The sequence below is a fragment of the Myodes glareolus genome, chromosome 22 (genome assembly GCF_982192425.1).
Source record: "Myodes glareolus chromosome 22, mMyoGla1.1, whole genome shotgun sequence".
Lineage (NCBI taxonomy): Eukaryota > Metazoa > Chordata > Mammalia > Rodentia > Cricetidae > Myodes > Myodes glareolus.
Window position 1 is genome coordinate 35,322,737 of NC_142047.1, and position 16,895 is coordinate 35,339,631.

The 16,895-nt window shown below is 43.5% G+C and overlaps 2 protein-coding genes across 4 annotated transcripts in view; one reads left to right on the forward strand and one right to left on the reverse strand.

Annotated features, from left to right (window-relative positions):
* Slc7a6 (solute carrier family 7 member 6) overlaps positions 1-15,159 on the reverse strand; it is a 29,642-nt gene extending 14,483 nt beyond the window's left edge. The window contains exons 1-3 of one of the 3 annotated variants that reach the window (XM_085681644.2): positions 15,075-15,159; positions 13,184-13,315; positions 3,564-4,122 (exon numbers count right to left, since the gene is read on the reverse strand). In XM_085681644.2, the coding sequence (XP_085537770.1) occupies positions 3,564-4,086 (523 nt within the window). In that variant the 5' untranslated portion in view covers positions 4,087-4,122; positions 13,184-13,315; positions 15,075-15,159. Of the gene's footprint in view, positions 1-3,563; positions 4,123-13,183; positions 13,316-14,821; positions 14,924-15,074 lie in introns of those variants that run through there. The other 2 variants (XM_087900221.1, XM_048437031.3) reach the window with 2 other exon arrangements.
* LOC146890144 (uncharacterized) lies at positions 14,367-16,634 on the forward strand. Its single transcript, XM_087900317.1, has 3 exons — positions 14,367-14,650; positions 14,892-15,578; positions 15,916-16,634. Exons 1-2 carry the CDS (start codon positions 14,367-14,369, stop codon positions 15,493-15,495), a joined length of 888 nt encoding a protein of 295 aa, XP_087756443.1. The 3' UTR covers positions 15,496-15,578; positions 15,916-16,634.
* The last annotated feature ends 261 nt before the right edge of the window (positions 16,635-16,895 follow it).

Here is a 16,895-nt window from a genome sequence, read left to right on the forward strand (position 1 = left end):
GCCATCTGTAATGAGATCTGGTGCCCTCTTTTGGTGTGCAGGTATACATGCAGGCAGAATACTATATACATAATAAATAAATATTTTAAAAACATCATAATGAAACCCATTATTTTGTACCAATATACACTTTACATACTTTTAAAGATGGGGAAAGCCAGAGCTTTATATAAAAATAGGGAAAGGAAAAGATCAGAATCATATGTGTGTTCTCTGCCTCTTGCCATGTGAAATCCGATGCTGTTTTGGGATTGAACCTGTAAGAAGGTCATTACACTTGTAACCTGTTGACCTGCGACTGAAATTGTGAGTCTATTTATTTACTTACTTGTTTGTTTATTAATAAATGATTGGAGAGGGGGACACAGGATTTCTCTGTTTAGTCCCAGCTGTCCTGGAACTCATCCTATAGACTAAGATAGTTTCCAACTCAAAAGATCCGACTGCCTCTGCCCTCCCCACCTCCAGTCCTGGGATTAAAGTTTTGTGCTCCCCTTCCCCTAAACTGCCCAACTAAGCCTTTTAATTTATAAATAAAACATTAAGACAGGCACAGTGTTCCATGTCTATAATCTCAGCACTCAGTAGACTGAGGCAGACATGAATTATTTACCAAGTTCCAGGCCACCCTGATCTACAAGAGTAAGAGATAAATAAATGCATGAATGACTATAAAAACAAACAGACAAATAAATACATAAATGAAAAACTGTGCAGGCCTAACAAATCCATCTGTACGCCAAGCCTGGTCCTTGAGCCTCGGCCCCACAACTGAACACCTGAAAACTTCCTGAATTCAAAATTCTAACATAGCATAGGTATTACTTCCTTTAAAGAAAAAAATATCTAAACTGGGCAATAGTGGCACACCTTTAATCCCAACACTCAGGAAGCAGAGGTGGATCTCTGTGAGTTTGAGGCCAGCCTGATCTACAAGAGCTAGTTCCAGTACAGCTAGGACTGTTACATAGAGAAACCCTATATCAAAGAAACCAAAAAAAGAAAAAGACACCTAAAGCTAGGTGTAGTGGCACATGCTTTTAATACCTACACTTGGGAGGCAGAGACAGGCAGATTTCTTTGAATTCAAGGTCCATGTGGTTCACATAGTGAGTTCTAGGGCTGTCAGTTACACAATGAGACCTCGTCTGAAAATTTTTAAATAAAACTTTAAAATACTTATTTTTATCATTTAATTATGCAAATATGTATGCCTACACATGGGTTATGTGCACTTGAGTGTGGGTAGCCATGGAGGCCAGCGGCACTGGTTACCCTTGGAGTTAGAGTTACTGAGCCACCAGATGGAGAGACTTGGAAAGGAACTCAAGTCCTCTGGAAGAACAAACAGTAAGCACTGAGTGTTCTCAATGGTTGAGCCACCACTCTAGCCTTTGTGCAATCTCCCAACAAGGTGGACTCCTCTAATGTCTCAAATTTCAACCAACAAGGTAGACCTTTCTATGTCTTCATTTCCAGACTTCATTCTCCAACCTATCTAAGGCCTCATGTTGTTCTCTGTGTCATGCCAAACAGTCCCCCTTCTACCACATCCAAGCTCTGTTTAAAGTCTGAGTCCATGACCTAAGCTTCATTGGTTAGAATGCAACATGGTTTTCGAACTTGGCCTTCCTTCTAACAGATTCCTTCCCTCAGATCTGAATTCTGGAAATGTCTGAGTTTCTAGGAAAGGGAGCTCATAATATTAGTCCTAAGAAATCTGGGTAAAAATACACTGTGAGTGAAAAAGCACCAGAAACCCCATGGTCTATATTTCAAAGAGGTGATGCCACTCCTACAATCAAACGATAAATTCTTGGTATGGGGATGTGCATGCGTGCACGAGCGAGAGAGAGTGCTCTCACTTGTGGAGGTTAGAGCACAACTGTGGGAGGGACTGAATTCAGGCTGTCAGCCTTGGCAGTTAAGTGCCTTACCTGCTGAGACAGCTCACCAGTCCTGGTTTTTGTTGTCATTTGCTTGAGATTACACTAGGTATCTTAATATGAAATACAAGCTGGTCTTGGAAATCCTTTGCCTCTGTTTCCCAAGTAAGGAGATTATATAGATGTCAGCCACCAAGCTTGGTTGATAAAATTACTGTCTGTTTTTCTGTTTTGTTTGTCCGGTTACTTTGAGACAGGGTCTCACTATGTAGCCCTGACTGACCTGAACTCACTGTGTAGACCAGGCTAGCCTCAATTCACAGAAATATGACTGCCTCTGCCTTCAAAGTACTGAGATTAAAGATGTGCGCCACTACACCTGCCTAAAACTGGCCTTTAAAGATCTAAGCAAGTCCAGAAACTGTGGTGAAAGCCTGTTAGATAGAAGGCTGAAAAAAGAAAAAGGACACACAGCTGAATCCCACTTTCTTCCTCCTCCCAGGAGTATCTATTTCCCCTGTTACAAAGAATATGAAGAGATTACCGTTATTGTTTGCCCTTAACAAAGCCAAGTCGGGAGGCATGTTTGTTTTTTTGCTTTGTTTTGTTTTGCTAACTCCAAGGTATTGCTGATCTATTTTTAAAATTTTAATAAGCAACCCGAGCAGTGGTGATGCACGCCTTTAATTACAGCACTCAGGAAACAGAGGCAGGTGGATCTCTGTGAGTTCGAGACCAGCCTGGTCTACAAGAGTTAGTTCCAGGACAGGCTCCAAAGCTACAGAGAAACCCTGTCTAAAAAAACAAACAAGCAAAAAAAAAAAAAATGTCAATAAGTTATATACACAGACAAAGTTTTCGTAAGCAGAGAAGATAAAGACAGAATATGATTAAGTACTTCTGGCAGCGCAGTGTTAAGAAACACAAGATTCTACGCTAGCCAAAGCACTAGCTCTGGGTAAATCCACAGCATTCTCCTCTCATTTCCATGATTTCACACTGAATATCCTTTTCTCCACCCCTAAAAGAAAAGAAACAGGGACCCCTGGAATCTCTCACACTCTGTTCAATGGCAGCAGGCAGAGGTTGTTTACAAAGTCAGTGTAAAGAAATCTGAAACACCAATGGGAAAAGGCCATTTGGTATGGTGCCCACTGCTTAGAACAGGCCACCAAGAGCAGCAGTAGCAGGAAAGAGGGTGTCCTGTGGTACTTGGGACCCCATCATCGAGAAAAGCCTATCTCCTCATTGATGCCTTTAAACTAGTTTCTAAGAAAAGCTGAGCACAACAAGGCCTTAGCTCGGACTTGTTCCCTGAGATAAGTTACAAACAGTGATGTTGACACCTTTCAAAACACCTGACCCTCTCAAAAAATACACAAGACATGTATCAACTTGTTATATAGAGCAAGGAAAAGAAATACGGGACAGCTAAGAATAAGAGAGACCCAAGGCCCCAAACACCATGAACAGATTCAAACTTCTCCCATTCCCATCCTTTGTTTACTTAGCTTTCAGAACCAAATAAGTGATGAAATTATTTTTTCAAAAGGTATGAGACCCCACACCTTCCCTCCTCCCCAAAGAGCAAAATATGACATTCAGGTTTCAGTAATCATACAAGTAATATAGCACCCACACCTCCACATATGTCCCCTGCCTCACCCCCATACTTACATATGCAGGCAGCAGCAAGAAGACGGCAGGCCACATACGGAGGATCACAGGTGGGGAAGGAGGGCTTGATGATATAGTTGGCGAAGGTGATGGCGATGATGGCCTGACTGGTGGGCTCAACAATTAGCAGTGAGACCCACAGACGGATAAAGGCAATGAAGCCCCCAAAGGCCTCTAGAATATAAGCATAACTGGCCCCTGACTTGGTGATAGTGGTTCCCAGTTCTGCATAACAAAGGGCACCCACAACAGAGAAGAGCCCACCAATGGCCCACACAATCAGTGACAACCCATAGGAAGCAGTGTATTTTAGAACACCCTTGGGTGAGACGAAGATCCCTGAGCCAATCATGTTGCCCACCACCAGGCTGACCCCATTCAGCAAGGAGATCTCCTTCTTCAGCTGCATAGTCTCTGGAGACCCTTGAGATGGTGAGCTGACATCTTCTTTTACAGTGTGCTGGTTGGCCTTGGGGAGAAGATGATAGTTGGGTGTGGGACTCCCAAGTTCCCTGGCTTCCATGATAAATGGTTCCTGTACACCTATGTTTACTGTGACCTGGCAAAGAAAACAAGGGTGTCATGTCTAGAGCAGGAGCTAGTGACTCTGGCTTAGCCAACATTTGCCAGGCAGATTTCCCTGCCCACCACCTGTTTAGGTAGAACATGCAACACACAAAACACAACAGGCTTGTCTCAGTTTCATTTAAGATACAAGCAACTGGAGGTGATTTATTTATTTATTTATTTATTTATTTATTTATTTATTTATTCAAGGCAGAATTTCTTTCCTGGAACTAGCTCTTGTAGACCAGGCTGGCTTCAAACTCACAGAGATCCGTCTGTCTCTGCCTCCTGAGTACTGGGATTAAAGGTGTAATGTACATTGAAGTTTTGCCTTTGTATATCTGTCTGAGGATGCCGGATCAGATCCCCTGGAACTAGAGTTACAGACAGTTAGTTGTGAACTGCCATGTGGGTGCTGGGAAGTGAACTTGGTGCTCTTTAAGTGCAGAGCCATCATCTCTCCAGTTCCGTAAATAGGCATTTCTACAGGCATTCAACCACATGTGGAAGATCTGCAGTTACATGGAAGGGTTAAGAAGATGCTAAGAGAAGAGTATATCATCACTAATATAGCTTTGTGTGGTGGCACACAAATGTAATCCCAGCATTCAGAAAGAGTCTAAATTCCACATGGTGGTGCATACCTTTAATCCCAGCACCAGGGTGGCAGAGGCAAGCAGATATCTGAGTTCGAGGCCAGCCTGATCTACAGAGTAAATTCCAGGACAGCCAGGACTACACACAGAGAAACCCTGTCTCAAAAACCAAAACAAACAAACAAACAAACAAACAAAAAAAGAAAGCAAACCATGATTGCAGAGACCTTCCTGAAAACACATAGAATCATATGTAACCTTACTCTCCACATTACTGCTTACTGATCCAATGCCTTTCTTTACTCAACAATCCAAGAGATGGGGCTGAAGAGCTGACTCAGTGGTTACCAGCACTGGCTGCTCTTCCAAAGGACACGGGTTCAATTCCCAGCACCCACATGGCAGCTCACAACTGTCTGTAACTCCAGTTCCAGAGGATCTGACATCCTCACACAGAAAACATATAGGTAAAACCCCAATGTACATTAAAAATAAATAAACCCTTTTTAAAAAAAGAATCTACAATTCCCAGAAACCACATGGTGGCTCACAACCATCTGTAATGGGGTCTGGTGCCCTCTTCTGGCCTGGAGGCATACACACAGACAGAATATTGTATAAATAATAAAGAAAGAAAGAAAGAAAGAAAGAATCTAAGAGATTATAAGATTATAAGAGAGAAGGGGAAAGGGACATCCAGGGGCACCCTAACTTGGAGCTAACTTGCCATTGGCTTATTCACTTTCCTCTTCAGTGTGCTCCTTACCACCATCTAGGCTACAAAGTGATTCTCCCAAAACAATTCCTAGGAGTCTTGTCACCTACCCAAAGTCACAGCCTCCTTAGTTACAGACCCAGCGTCGGAAAGCATCATGATGAGATGGCATGTGTGTACACATTTGTTCCCTTTGGACCAACCCAAGAGAGTAGATTCTGCTGCCTTATCTAAGAAGGCTGTCTCAAAAGAAGACAGGCAATCTCCTGACTCTATCCAAGCTGGCCTCCATTCCTTAATTCCTGAGCTAATCACAGGTCAGAAACAATAGTCCTAACTCACCTTTGGGAAAAGGAATGTAGTGGGCCATAAAATTGCCATCCAGGAACTATTCCTTAAAGGTCACAGGATAACTTCTAAAGGTAAGAATAGATCATACTCGTAGACAGGTGCATAGCCCAACTGTCAGAAAGGCATCGTCCAGCAACCAATGGGAGCAAATGCAGACCCACAGGCAAACACTAGGCAGAGCCAGGGGAACCCTGAAGAACAGGAGGGACTGTAGGAGCCAGAGAGTTCAAGGACAACAGGAGAACACAGGCCATAGAATCAACTAAGCAGGGCTCATAGGGGGTCACAGAGACTGAAGTGACAAACACAGACCCTGTATGGGTCTGAGCTAGGTCTCCTGCATGTTATGGTTGTGTGGCTTAGTGACTTGTAGAACTCCCAACAACAGGAGTGGGGGGTGTCTCTGACTCTTTTGCCTGTTCTTGGGATCGTTTATTTCCTACTTGGTTGCCATGTTTAGCTGTGATAAAAGGATTTGTGCCCAGTTTTATGGTACCTTGTTAAGCCATGTTTTGTGAATATCCCTGGTAGGGTTGCTTTTTTTCTCTTTTTTTTTAAGGGAAAGGGACTGGGTGGAATAGAGGGAGGGGAAATAATGGTCAATGTAATATATAAGAGAAGAATAAAAGTTAAAAAATAAAAAAAGACTAGAATCAATACTTCAGCTTTCTAAAATCCTCTCCTCTCCCCAACAAAGATGTAAAACTTGGCAGAGTGGCAGTGGCTCACACCTGTAATTCCAGTACTTGGGAGGTTGAAGCGGGGAGATCAAAGGTTACTACTTAGTAACCCTCACCTAAAGAAAGAAAAAAGCATGGGGCTGAAGGGCAGAACAAAAATAAAACAAAATGTCTATATCAGAGCCTGGCTTCACAGGACTTAAAGCAAAGGAACCCAAGATCATTTGAGTGTGAAAATCCTGGGAAACAGGGAAAATTCATACTTCCACAGACCCCACTCAAAACTCTTGTTCTACTTGTCCCAGTCATTCCGAGAGTCTGGACCTCGGCCCAAGTTAAAAAACTTGTCTTGGGCATGAGAAGAGTAGAGCCAGGCTACCTCTACTTTAATAAGACCAGACTTTCAGAACACTTCATTCTTGGAACTAAGCTCTATGCACGTTTCCCTATGCAAGCATGTGGAAGCATATTTGTTTCACATGAATGTCAAGTGAGTCCAGGTTTCCATGGGAACAAATCCAGCAAACAGCCAGGAGTCCATGCTCATGTAAGAGTGAGGTACACAGAGACCTCCGGGGTCTAGATAGTCAGCATACAAACAGGCAGAAAAGCCTGGCCCTAAAGGCTACTCCAGCGTCCTCTAGTCCATCAGAACTTAGATGAGAGTGAGGGTTACCAGGTATCCCTTGTGTACTTGTACAGTTTGGCACTAGTGTGTCTGATGTGGCTTTATTCAATGGGTCTGATACACTAGACAAACCCTCCAGTGGCTTGTTCTGGAAGAATGTGCTACAATCAGTCACAGCCCCAGAAAACCTCTTGCCTAGAATTGCTGTCCCAGCACCTGAATTAGTTTAGGAAGGACTCCTCTCCTTCAGCTAAGAAGACAGCTCTTTTCTTCACTCAATAACCAAATGCAATTATCACTATGAGCCTGTCCTTAGCTAAGGTAATTAAAACCACTATCTTATTTTAACACAAGAGCAAAACTGTGAACTAACTACAGCAAACTCCCTGAGGACAGATGGCTAAATTCCTGCCTTGCTTGGCTACAAAACCCCAAGGCCATTCCTTACCTTTCCTCTAAATCTAACTCCCATTTCACATTCCTCTAGAAACCAGTCAAGCACCTCATCCGCTAGGATTACATGTAAAGACACAGCAGTGAACAGAGTCAACAAGGGCATGGATCATGTCCTCAGAACAAAACAACAGTATGATAAGGCAGCATGGAAATAAGAAAGAATTGAGATCAGAAATTCCAGTCAAAAACCAGAATTCACCAGCTAGCTGTACCTCAACATTCTCTAACCTTCAGCTGTTCTCCCCAAAAGCCTCACTGACCTATGAGTATTACACTAAACAACATAAAACTCCTCAATAAAATATAAAGGCCTGGGTCAGAGAGATGGCTCAGTGGTTAAAGACACTGTCACTGTCACCAAGCCTGATGACCTGAATTTGACCCCCACAACCCACATGGTAGAGAGAACCACCTACCACAAGTTGTCTTTGACCTTTACACACATGCATTTATGCACATACACAAATAAATATAAACGTAATAAAAAAAAAATTGAAGATGAAGAGGAGGTGATAAAATCAGGTCAGATTCTTGAGAAAGATTAGAAGATAATTTGTACACAGTCTCAAAAACCAAAAAAAAAAAAAAGAAAGAAAATTTTTGTGTTTGAGAAGGGGACAGGAAATTCTGGTAAAAACCACTGAGAAGTATAACCTCTGTGTCAGGCAAAATAACCCAGAAAGATCAATCCCACCCAGACACAAGGAAATTGAGGCTACACCAGGAAAAGAACCTCCCTGCTTCCCATTCCCACTAAGAGTTTGCACCCAGAAAAAAGCAACGTCAGTACAATACCCAGAGTATAGCAAACTGTACACTGAGAAGGGCTAAAGTTGAGAACAGAAAATACACTCTGAGAAAAAGTCTTCCCTGTAGGAAAGCAAACCAACCCCAAGTACAAAGAAACACCAGAGGAATGTGAAGGTAAGGCTACCCAAGGCACCATAGCAGCACCAAAACCCAACACAATTCTATGATTGGTTCAAACTCCTCTACCAACAACCTTGCAAAAGAGTCATACCTATTTTTCAGAATAAATTTCTCCTGTTCTATAAACTAACAATCACTAGTTATGTTATGTTAGACTAGTTAGATTGTTATGGCAATCACTAACAAATTATAAATAAGGAAAGAAAAATAACAGCAAGAAAAATAACCCACAATCAAGAGGCAAGATAATAAACATGATGAGAAACATCAAATAGTCTGTTTAAAATGACTATGATGGGGGAGAGGGCATGGGCAGATGCAGTCAGCTGCTTGTGGTCCTGGCTACTTACTTAGAGACCTAAGACAGGACAACCACTTAAGCCCAGAAGTTCAAGACCAGTCTGCCTCTGCCAGTCTGTGTAACACAGCAATACTTCATTTCAAAAAAAAAAAAAAAGAAGTTGGGCAGTGGTGGCTCACACCTTTATTTCCAGCACTCGGGAGGCAGAGGCAGGCGGATCTCTGTGAGTTTTAGGCCAGTCTGGTCTACAAGAGCTAGTTCCCGGACAGGTTCCAAAGTCACACGGAGAAAACCTGTCTCAAAAAACCAAAATAAATAAATAAATAAATAGAAAATTTATTTCAGGCGGTAGTGGTGATGCACAATTTTAATCCCAGCACGCAGGAAGCAGGAGTAGGCATACCTCTATGAATTTGAGGGCAGCCTGGTCTACAGAGTGAGTTCCAAGACAGGCTCCAAAGCTACACAGAGAAACCCTGTCTCAAAGAACCAAAAATAAATAGAGAGAGAGACAGAGAGAGACAGACAGAGAGAGAGAGAGAGAGAGAGAGAGAGAGAGAGAAAGAAGAACAAAAATTGAAGGGATGGGGAGTACTGAGACAGCTCAGTGTTTCCTATATAATCATGAGAGGTACTTTCTCAAAAACATAACGTGGTTAGGCATAGTGGTTAGTAGCACCTGCCAGCACTCAGGAGGTAGAGGCAGGAGGACCTCTGTGAGTACCAGGTCAGCTAGTATTTAACATACTCTCTCTCACAAAAAACCCAAAAGGTGACCATTAACTTACACACACATACACACAAAAAGCAACACATACAATGACTACAGTGAGTTTGGGAATATAGCTCAGTGGCTGGGTGCTTGCATCAGACCCTGAGTTCAATCCTAGGCCTACCAAAAAGCGAGACTAAAATAATTGTGATTAATAGATTAAAAGGCTCTAAACTCAACAATGTAGAGGAACAAATGTAGAAAATCATGAGTCAGAATACAGAAAATAAAGCGGTAAAATATATAAAAGCTGTAGGACAATAGTATGAAGTAAGTAAGGGGAGGGAGACTATTTTAAACTTTTTTAGACTATAAATGAAGCCAGAAGCAAAAACTGCAGTAATGTAGTGTGGGTTTATAGCACAAAGGAAAAAAAAAATGCCTGACAATACTATCAAAAGAATAGGAGGCAAAAATTGAGAGAATACTGTATAAAGTTCTTCCATTATAGTGAAGGAATATCTTATTTAAGGGTAGACTGTAATTAAAGACTCATGAGGCTAAAGTATAGCTCAGTGGTAGAGAACTTGCCAGACATATAATTATGGCCCTATCCCCTGGAGGCCAGTAATAAAAGATTTACACTATAAAATTAGTGCAACAATTAAAAAATATTAAAGAAGTATAAATAATAGGCCAACAGTAGAGAGCTGAGTGTGATGGCGTATGTCGATACACCAGGCTGGCCTCAAACTTGTATCTTCCCACCTCTGCAGGAGTCCTGAGTCCTGGGACTATAGGCATGCATCAAGTCTATCTAAAATAGCGGGCTTTAAGCAAGTTATATAACTATATTTAATATAAATGATCTAAATACACCAAGTAAAAGATGTTAACAGTGTTAGATTGACTACAAAGCAAATCTCAATATGCAAACTATAGGAAATCACTCTAACTATAAAGACATAAATAAGTTACTGAGAAAAAAAAACAAAAGAACCCAGACAGGCGGGGATATAGCTCTGCTGATAGAGTATTTGCCTAGTACACACAAAGCCCTGGTTTGTTCTCCAGTATCACATAAAGCCAGTACAGATGTCCATGTCTATAATCTGAGGAGCTCCCAACAAGTTAAGGCAACATAATCAGAACAGTTTACCTGCCACTGTGTATCAGAGTTCAAGGCCAGTCTAGGCTACACAAGACTTTAACCTAGGCTACATGAAAGTCTGTTTCAAAAAAGAAAGAAAAAGCTGGGTAGTGATGGCGCACGCCTTTAATACCAGCACTCGACAGGCAGAGGCAGGTGGATCTCTGTTAATTCAAGACTAGTATGGTCAACAGAGCAAGTGCCAGGACAGGCTCCAAAGCTATAGAGAAACCCTGTCTCGAAAAACCAGAAAGCGAGAGAGAGAGACAGAGAGAAAAAAAGACAGAGAGAGAGCTGGAGAGATGGCTCAGCAGTTAAGAGCACTGGCTGTTCTTCCAGAGGACCTGGGTTCAACTTCCAGCACCCACATGGTAGCTTTCAACTGTCTGTAACTCCAGTTCCAGGGGACCTATCATCTTCACACCAATGCACATAAAATAGTGCTAAATAATTATGAGCCCAGAAAAATGGCTTAGCAAGTAAACAGCACTTGCACAAACCTTATGAACCAAGTTCAATCCCTGGAGCCCATGAAAAGGCCAGATGCACATCTGTAATCCCAGCACTGGATGGCCAGAGGGGAGGCTGAGACAGGCAAACCAGCAGGAAACTTGTGGGCCAGATAGCCTGGAGTAAGCTAACAGTAACAATCAGCAAGAGAGATTTTGCCTCAACAAGGTGGAAGGTGAAAGCCAACTCCCTAAAGTTGCCCTCTGACCTATAAATGCATTCCATGGCTCTGATGTGCCCACACTCACATACACATAAAAAATAAATGGAATTTAAAAAGCACACATAAGTAAAACAAAGCAAAAAGATGAAGGAATATAAATAATGACAAAAGTTTTTAATTCATTTGCATTTAATCAGTTCCACAGTACCATAGATGCCCAAAAAAGGACCCCATACCTATGTGACAAGTATTACCTATCCCATTCCTCACAGAGATCTGTAGAACCTCTGAAAACAATGGGATGGAAAATGCTGGCTTAAGGGGCCCATCTTAAGCCAATATTAAGCCTGGTATTAGAAGTAGGCTATTAGCTAGGCAGTGGTGGCACATGCCTTTAATTCCAGAGGCAGAGACAGGCAGATCTCTGTGAGTTCAAGGCCAACCTGATCTAGAAGAGCTAGTTCCAGGACAGGCTCCAAAGCTACACAGGAAAACCCTGTCTTGAATAAAAAAAATAAAAAATAAAAAAAATGAAGTGGGTTATCAAAATTCTACCAAATCACCTATCTGAGTTGATTACCGTCAATTCTTTTTTTTTTTTTTTTTTTTTTTGGTTTTGAGACAGGGCTTCTCTGTAGCTTTGGAGTCTGTCCTGGAACTAGCTCTTGTAGACCAGGCTGGCCTCGAACTCACAGAGATCCACCTGCCTCTGCCTCCCGAGTGCTGGGATTTGCTGTTAATTTTTATACAGTAGATAAAATAAATCAGTATAGATCATACATAGTTACTAGTTTCAATCTCTAAGATGCTGACATCTCTAAAATCAAAAGACACGTCCAGGGGCTGAGGGTGAGACTCAATGGGGAGAATGTGTACTTAACAGGGTTAAGGCTTGAGACCATGGATTCAATCCCCAGCACTGATATGAAAAGTGGAAAAAACACAGCAGTTTCTAGCAGGATTCATCCTATTCTCCAGAATCCTGCAGCAGGTAGGGAAGGAGTTTAATAGATTCCTAAAATTTCTTCAGGAAAATTTAACAAGAAAACTATCATATGCAATTTCTGAGAAAAAAGTAAATCAATATAAAAATGCAATCACAAAGAAAGTTGTAGATATATTTATTGTAACTCTTTTTCAAGTAACAAAAATGATGAAATGATGTTTATTGTCTTATGAAGAATATCAAGTAACTGAGATATAATTTACCTTCCAATCACAATGGCTAAAATACTCATAGTTCTGCCAAGCCACCATGCCTTTAATCCCAGCATTCAGGAGGCAGAGGCAGGCAGTTTTCAGTGAGTTTAAGGCCAGCCTGTTCTACAGAGTGAGGTCCAGGATAGTCAGGGCAACACAGAGAAACCCTATCTCAAAAAATAAAAAACAAAAAAAAAAAACAAACAAAAAAAACAAAACCCACAACACTAAAACCAAAAAACAAACAAACAAAAACGTAGGCACTGTAGTTCAGACCTAAAATCCCAGCATTTGAGAGGCTAAAAGTCCTCTCATTTACAGTTTGAGGCCAGCCTAAGCAACACTGAAACCATGTCTTGAAAAAAAATTAAAAAGACATAAAGACATAATTCATTTACAAAACAAGTTACATGTGTTATGATGTTTTATAACACTATGATTTTTGTTTTGTTTTTGGAGACAGGGTTTCTCTGTGTCATCCTGGCTGTCCTGGAACCTTCTTTGTAGACCAGGCTGGCCTCTTAAGCCTTTTCATTAGCATCATAATCACAAAGTATGCAAATAACTACAGGTTCTTTTTCATAGATTACCAAAAAGAGAGAGAGAGAGAGAGAGAGAGAGAGAGAGAAAGAAAAACCAAGAACAGAATAGTAATATTCACCTGTCACGAAATCAGTGAGGATCCAAGCTTTTTTAAAGTTATTTCACCACAAAGCAGCAGTCAGGTACCAAGAAGAAAATGAATGCTTACAGCAAGGGTTAATTTCACTTCTTTGTTTTGGTCATTCAATCTCTGTAACAAAGAATCAGTTCTTAGTTACTTATCAAAAAATAATAACTTACAGAAAGCATCAGAATATTTCCTCTTGTAAAATCTAAATTTTACACGCCCCTTATTTCCTCTATCACATAGAGGGTATGACAGACACGATCAGCAGAAATTTGGTGTCAGAGACTACCCTGGTCATCTCAAGTCACTAGGGATCTATTGCTCCAGAGTCCCAGGTCCTAAGAGCATCATGAACATAATTGTTGTAGAAACATCTCCACATTCTAGAGATTACAGCAAGAATGCATAAGTCAGAAAATTCCTCTATCGAGATACTCCAAGATCAGTCACATTAAAAAAAAAAATCCAGATAAAGGAAGAGGGTGAAGGAAAAAAAATCAGGTTCTCAAGGTTTTCTGTCTTTGTCGGTCTTCCTGTTTTTCTTTTTCTCTCGTTTGAGGAGGAGCTAGGGATGAAACCCAAAGATTTACATATAGTATGCAAGTACTGTCTGAGGTCCTATATCCCCATTAGGGTTGTGACTTTTCTTTACATTTGCCGAGGAAGGAAAACCAAATATAACTCAAGGAAACAGCCTACGACCAAAGGCGGGAAGCAAAAGCCGTCTGTATGAAACCACAATGGAGCCTTAACGAAGTACGAAGCCTGGGCAGCTTCCTGAAGGGCCTCACCAGGTAAAGAGGTTAAAAAAAAAAAAAATGACCTCAGAAAGCAACAGCTTCAAGTCTGCTCCTGCTAAGTCTTCAAATCCAGGAGCAGCTCTCAGAAATCAGGCGCCAAACAGCTGAGCATCCTGCTACACAGCGGGTTAGATCAGCTGCCCAAGCCTGAGGTTTCCCCCTCATTTACAGCAAAGGCGGAATTCTTTCCCACACGTAAGCCCCGTGTTTACGACTGGTTTCCCCGAGACTTGTTAAATTAGATGCTGATTTCTATTTATACTGGCCCATTACACAACACGCGGACAAGCCTTTGGACTTAGTGCTCAGCACAGAATTTTCAGAATGTTTCACAAATATTTCTGGACATTTGTGACATGAGATGGTCAAAGGAGATGACAAACTCGAGAGACTCAGAAGCGCCCCGGCCAGAGCACCGTGTTCCCGAACGCCAATCCCTCAGCACTCTGAGTCCCAACACGAGTCAGAGGTTTCAACAGCGCCAAGAAGCTGCATTCCGGCATTCGCACACCGCCCAGCTGTCTCTGCCCTCCTCACACTCGCGGGCTCCCGCACAACAGCTTCTCCCTCGCAGTCTCTGCTCCAGGGGAATCCCTCACACGGCCACGGACTGCGAAGGAGCCAGTCCCTCTCACATTCAGTGCCGCACACTCTCGAGGCGCCCTCACGCCCACAGTTTTCCTCCTCACACTCTGGGATTTTTCCGTCACGCACACAGGGTCACCGTTACACTCTCTGCCTCGCAGTTTTCTCTTTCACACACAGTCCCCCTCACATTTAGGGTCTTGCACACTCACAAAACCATCTAGGGTCTCTCTCTCTCACTCACACACGCACGCACGCGCGCCCGCTAGCTCCCTGGCTGCGCGTGCGTCTTCCTCACACCACCGTCCACTCAGGGCTCCACGCTCCCGGCGTCCTCCTCTCAGCCGCGGCGTCTCTCCCGCGCACTCCGCCCCACGCGGTTTCCGGCCCGCATCCAGCACGCGGCGACGGCGGCCAAATAGAGCGCTCGACCGCACACGAGACGTCCCGGACCGAAACGGAACCAGCCCCGGGCCGAACCGGAGCCAGCTCCTCACCTTCTCACCCCCGCCAGTCAGCTCCCGGTGCCCCGGCGCTGCCAGGATGCTCGGTCGCGCTGCCGCCGCTGCCGCTCAAGCCCCGCCCACGCCACGTCACTCGCACCGAATCGCGACAGCGCGCGCCGCCTGGGGACCCGGCTCGGAGCGGGGGGCCCCCAGGCGGAGTTGCTTCCGGGCACCAGAGCGCGCCGGGGCCCTAGGCGATCCACGGGCCACGCCGGGGTCTCCCACGGACTGTGACTCGCGTCCGGTCGCCCACTCCTGGGATGGCCACTCCGGGACTCCGCACGCAGTCACTGGAAGCCGGTGGGGATGCTGCGGCGTGGAGCTCTCGAGGGTCCCCACACTCCGTTTCCTTCTCGGCCTTTGTTGGGGACTCCACACCCAATGGGACCTCAGTTCACACAAAGACCTCTAGACCGCCTTCCTGTTTGGCGGCCGGCCTTCAGCCTGTGGAATCCAGGAAGAAAGAAAAACACACTCGGGACCTGTGCTCTGCCGGTTAGCTCAGATCCACTTCGACCACTTCTTGCTCCCTTAGCCACCCCAGAGCTTTGTGCTGGTATCGCCCGACCCTGCTGACATCCCTCTTGGGAAAGCTACAGCCTCCTGCCCGTCTCCTCTCCCTCTGGTCGCTCCTCCTCTATCTCCTTTTAGGTTATCTTTTTCTCTAGTAGGGCTGGCGCTCAGGCTCAGCCCTGATTTTATATTCCACTGGACCCTCTAACTGACCTGTCTGGCAGGAATAAATATATCCTAAAGAGACAGCTGTGCTCTCTCTTAGGCTATCAGACTTTTTTTTAAAAAATGGGACCCAAGAAATCATTATTTTCTCCAGGAATGCCCTTCTTGAAGAGGGAATGGTTGGAGCATCCAAAGGAGGATGCTCTTTTCTCTTGGAGAAAAATTTACAACTGGTGAGATGACGTTCAAAGAGAGACTTGGAATTTTAAGATTTAAACCCTATCCTGGGTGGCAGAAGGGATGGCTCAGTAACTAGGATCACTGGCCGAAGGAGGGAGTTCTATTCCCAGCACCCACGTGGTGGCCCTAAACACCTGTAACCCCAGTTCTTGGGGATCCAACAGGCATGTGTGTGATATACATGCATGCAGGCAAAAACATAAAGTAAAACAGATCTTTTATTCACTTTGAATGAATCTTCTGCTTTCCACTATTAATTTGGCTCCATTTATCATTTTATTGAGTTGTGTCGCTAAACCTAATTTGTTGGGGAACAGGCTGTACCCCAAAATATGGTAACCACGATCTTCTTGTCCATGATACCACACACTGCTTCCCAGTCGTTTCTTCTAGCCAGATGTCCTGGGTCAGACACTCAAATCCTCACTCTCATCCACTCAGTGGGACTCTGGAAATGCATAGATAGCATCTGAACCCTCTGCCCAGGTCTGCACGTCAATCCCCGGCCAGCTGCCTCGGAGTCCAACTGCAGCACCTGCCACGTGCACTCTGTACCCCACCCAAAAGCACTGAAAATATCATGAGATTGGTGGATTGTTTGCATGTTTGTTTTATAAATTGATTGTGACATTCTGCAAAGTGTGAAATTTTGTAACGTGATCAGGTTATTCTACTAAGTGCAAAATTTGTAATGACTGGGCTGGAGAGATGGCTCAGAGACTAAGAGCACTTGCTGCTCTTCCAGAGGTCCTGAGTTCAATTCCCAGCAACTACATGTGTCTCACAACCATTTATCATGGAATCTGATGCCCACTTCTGGTGTGCAGAAGTACGTGCAGACCGAACACTCATATACAGAAAATACATAAATAGATCTTCAAAAGAAAAAGAAAA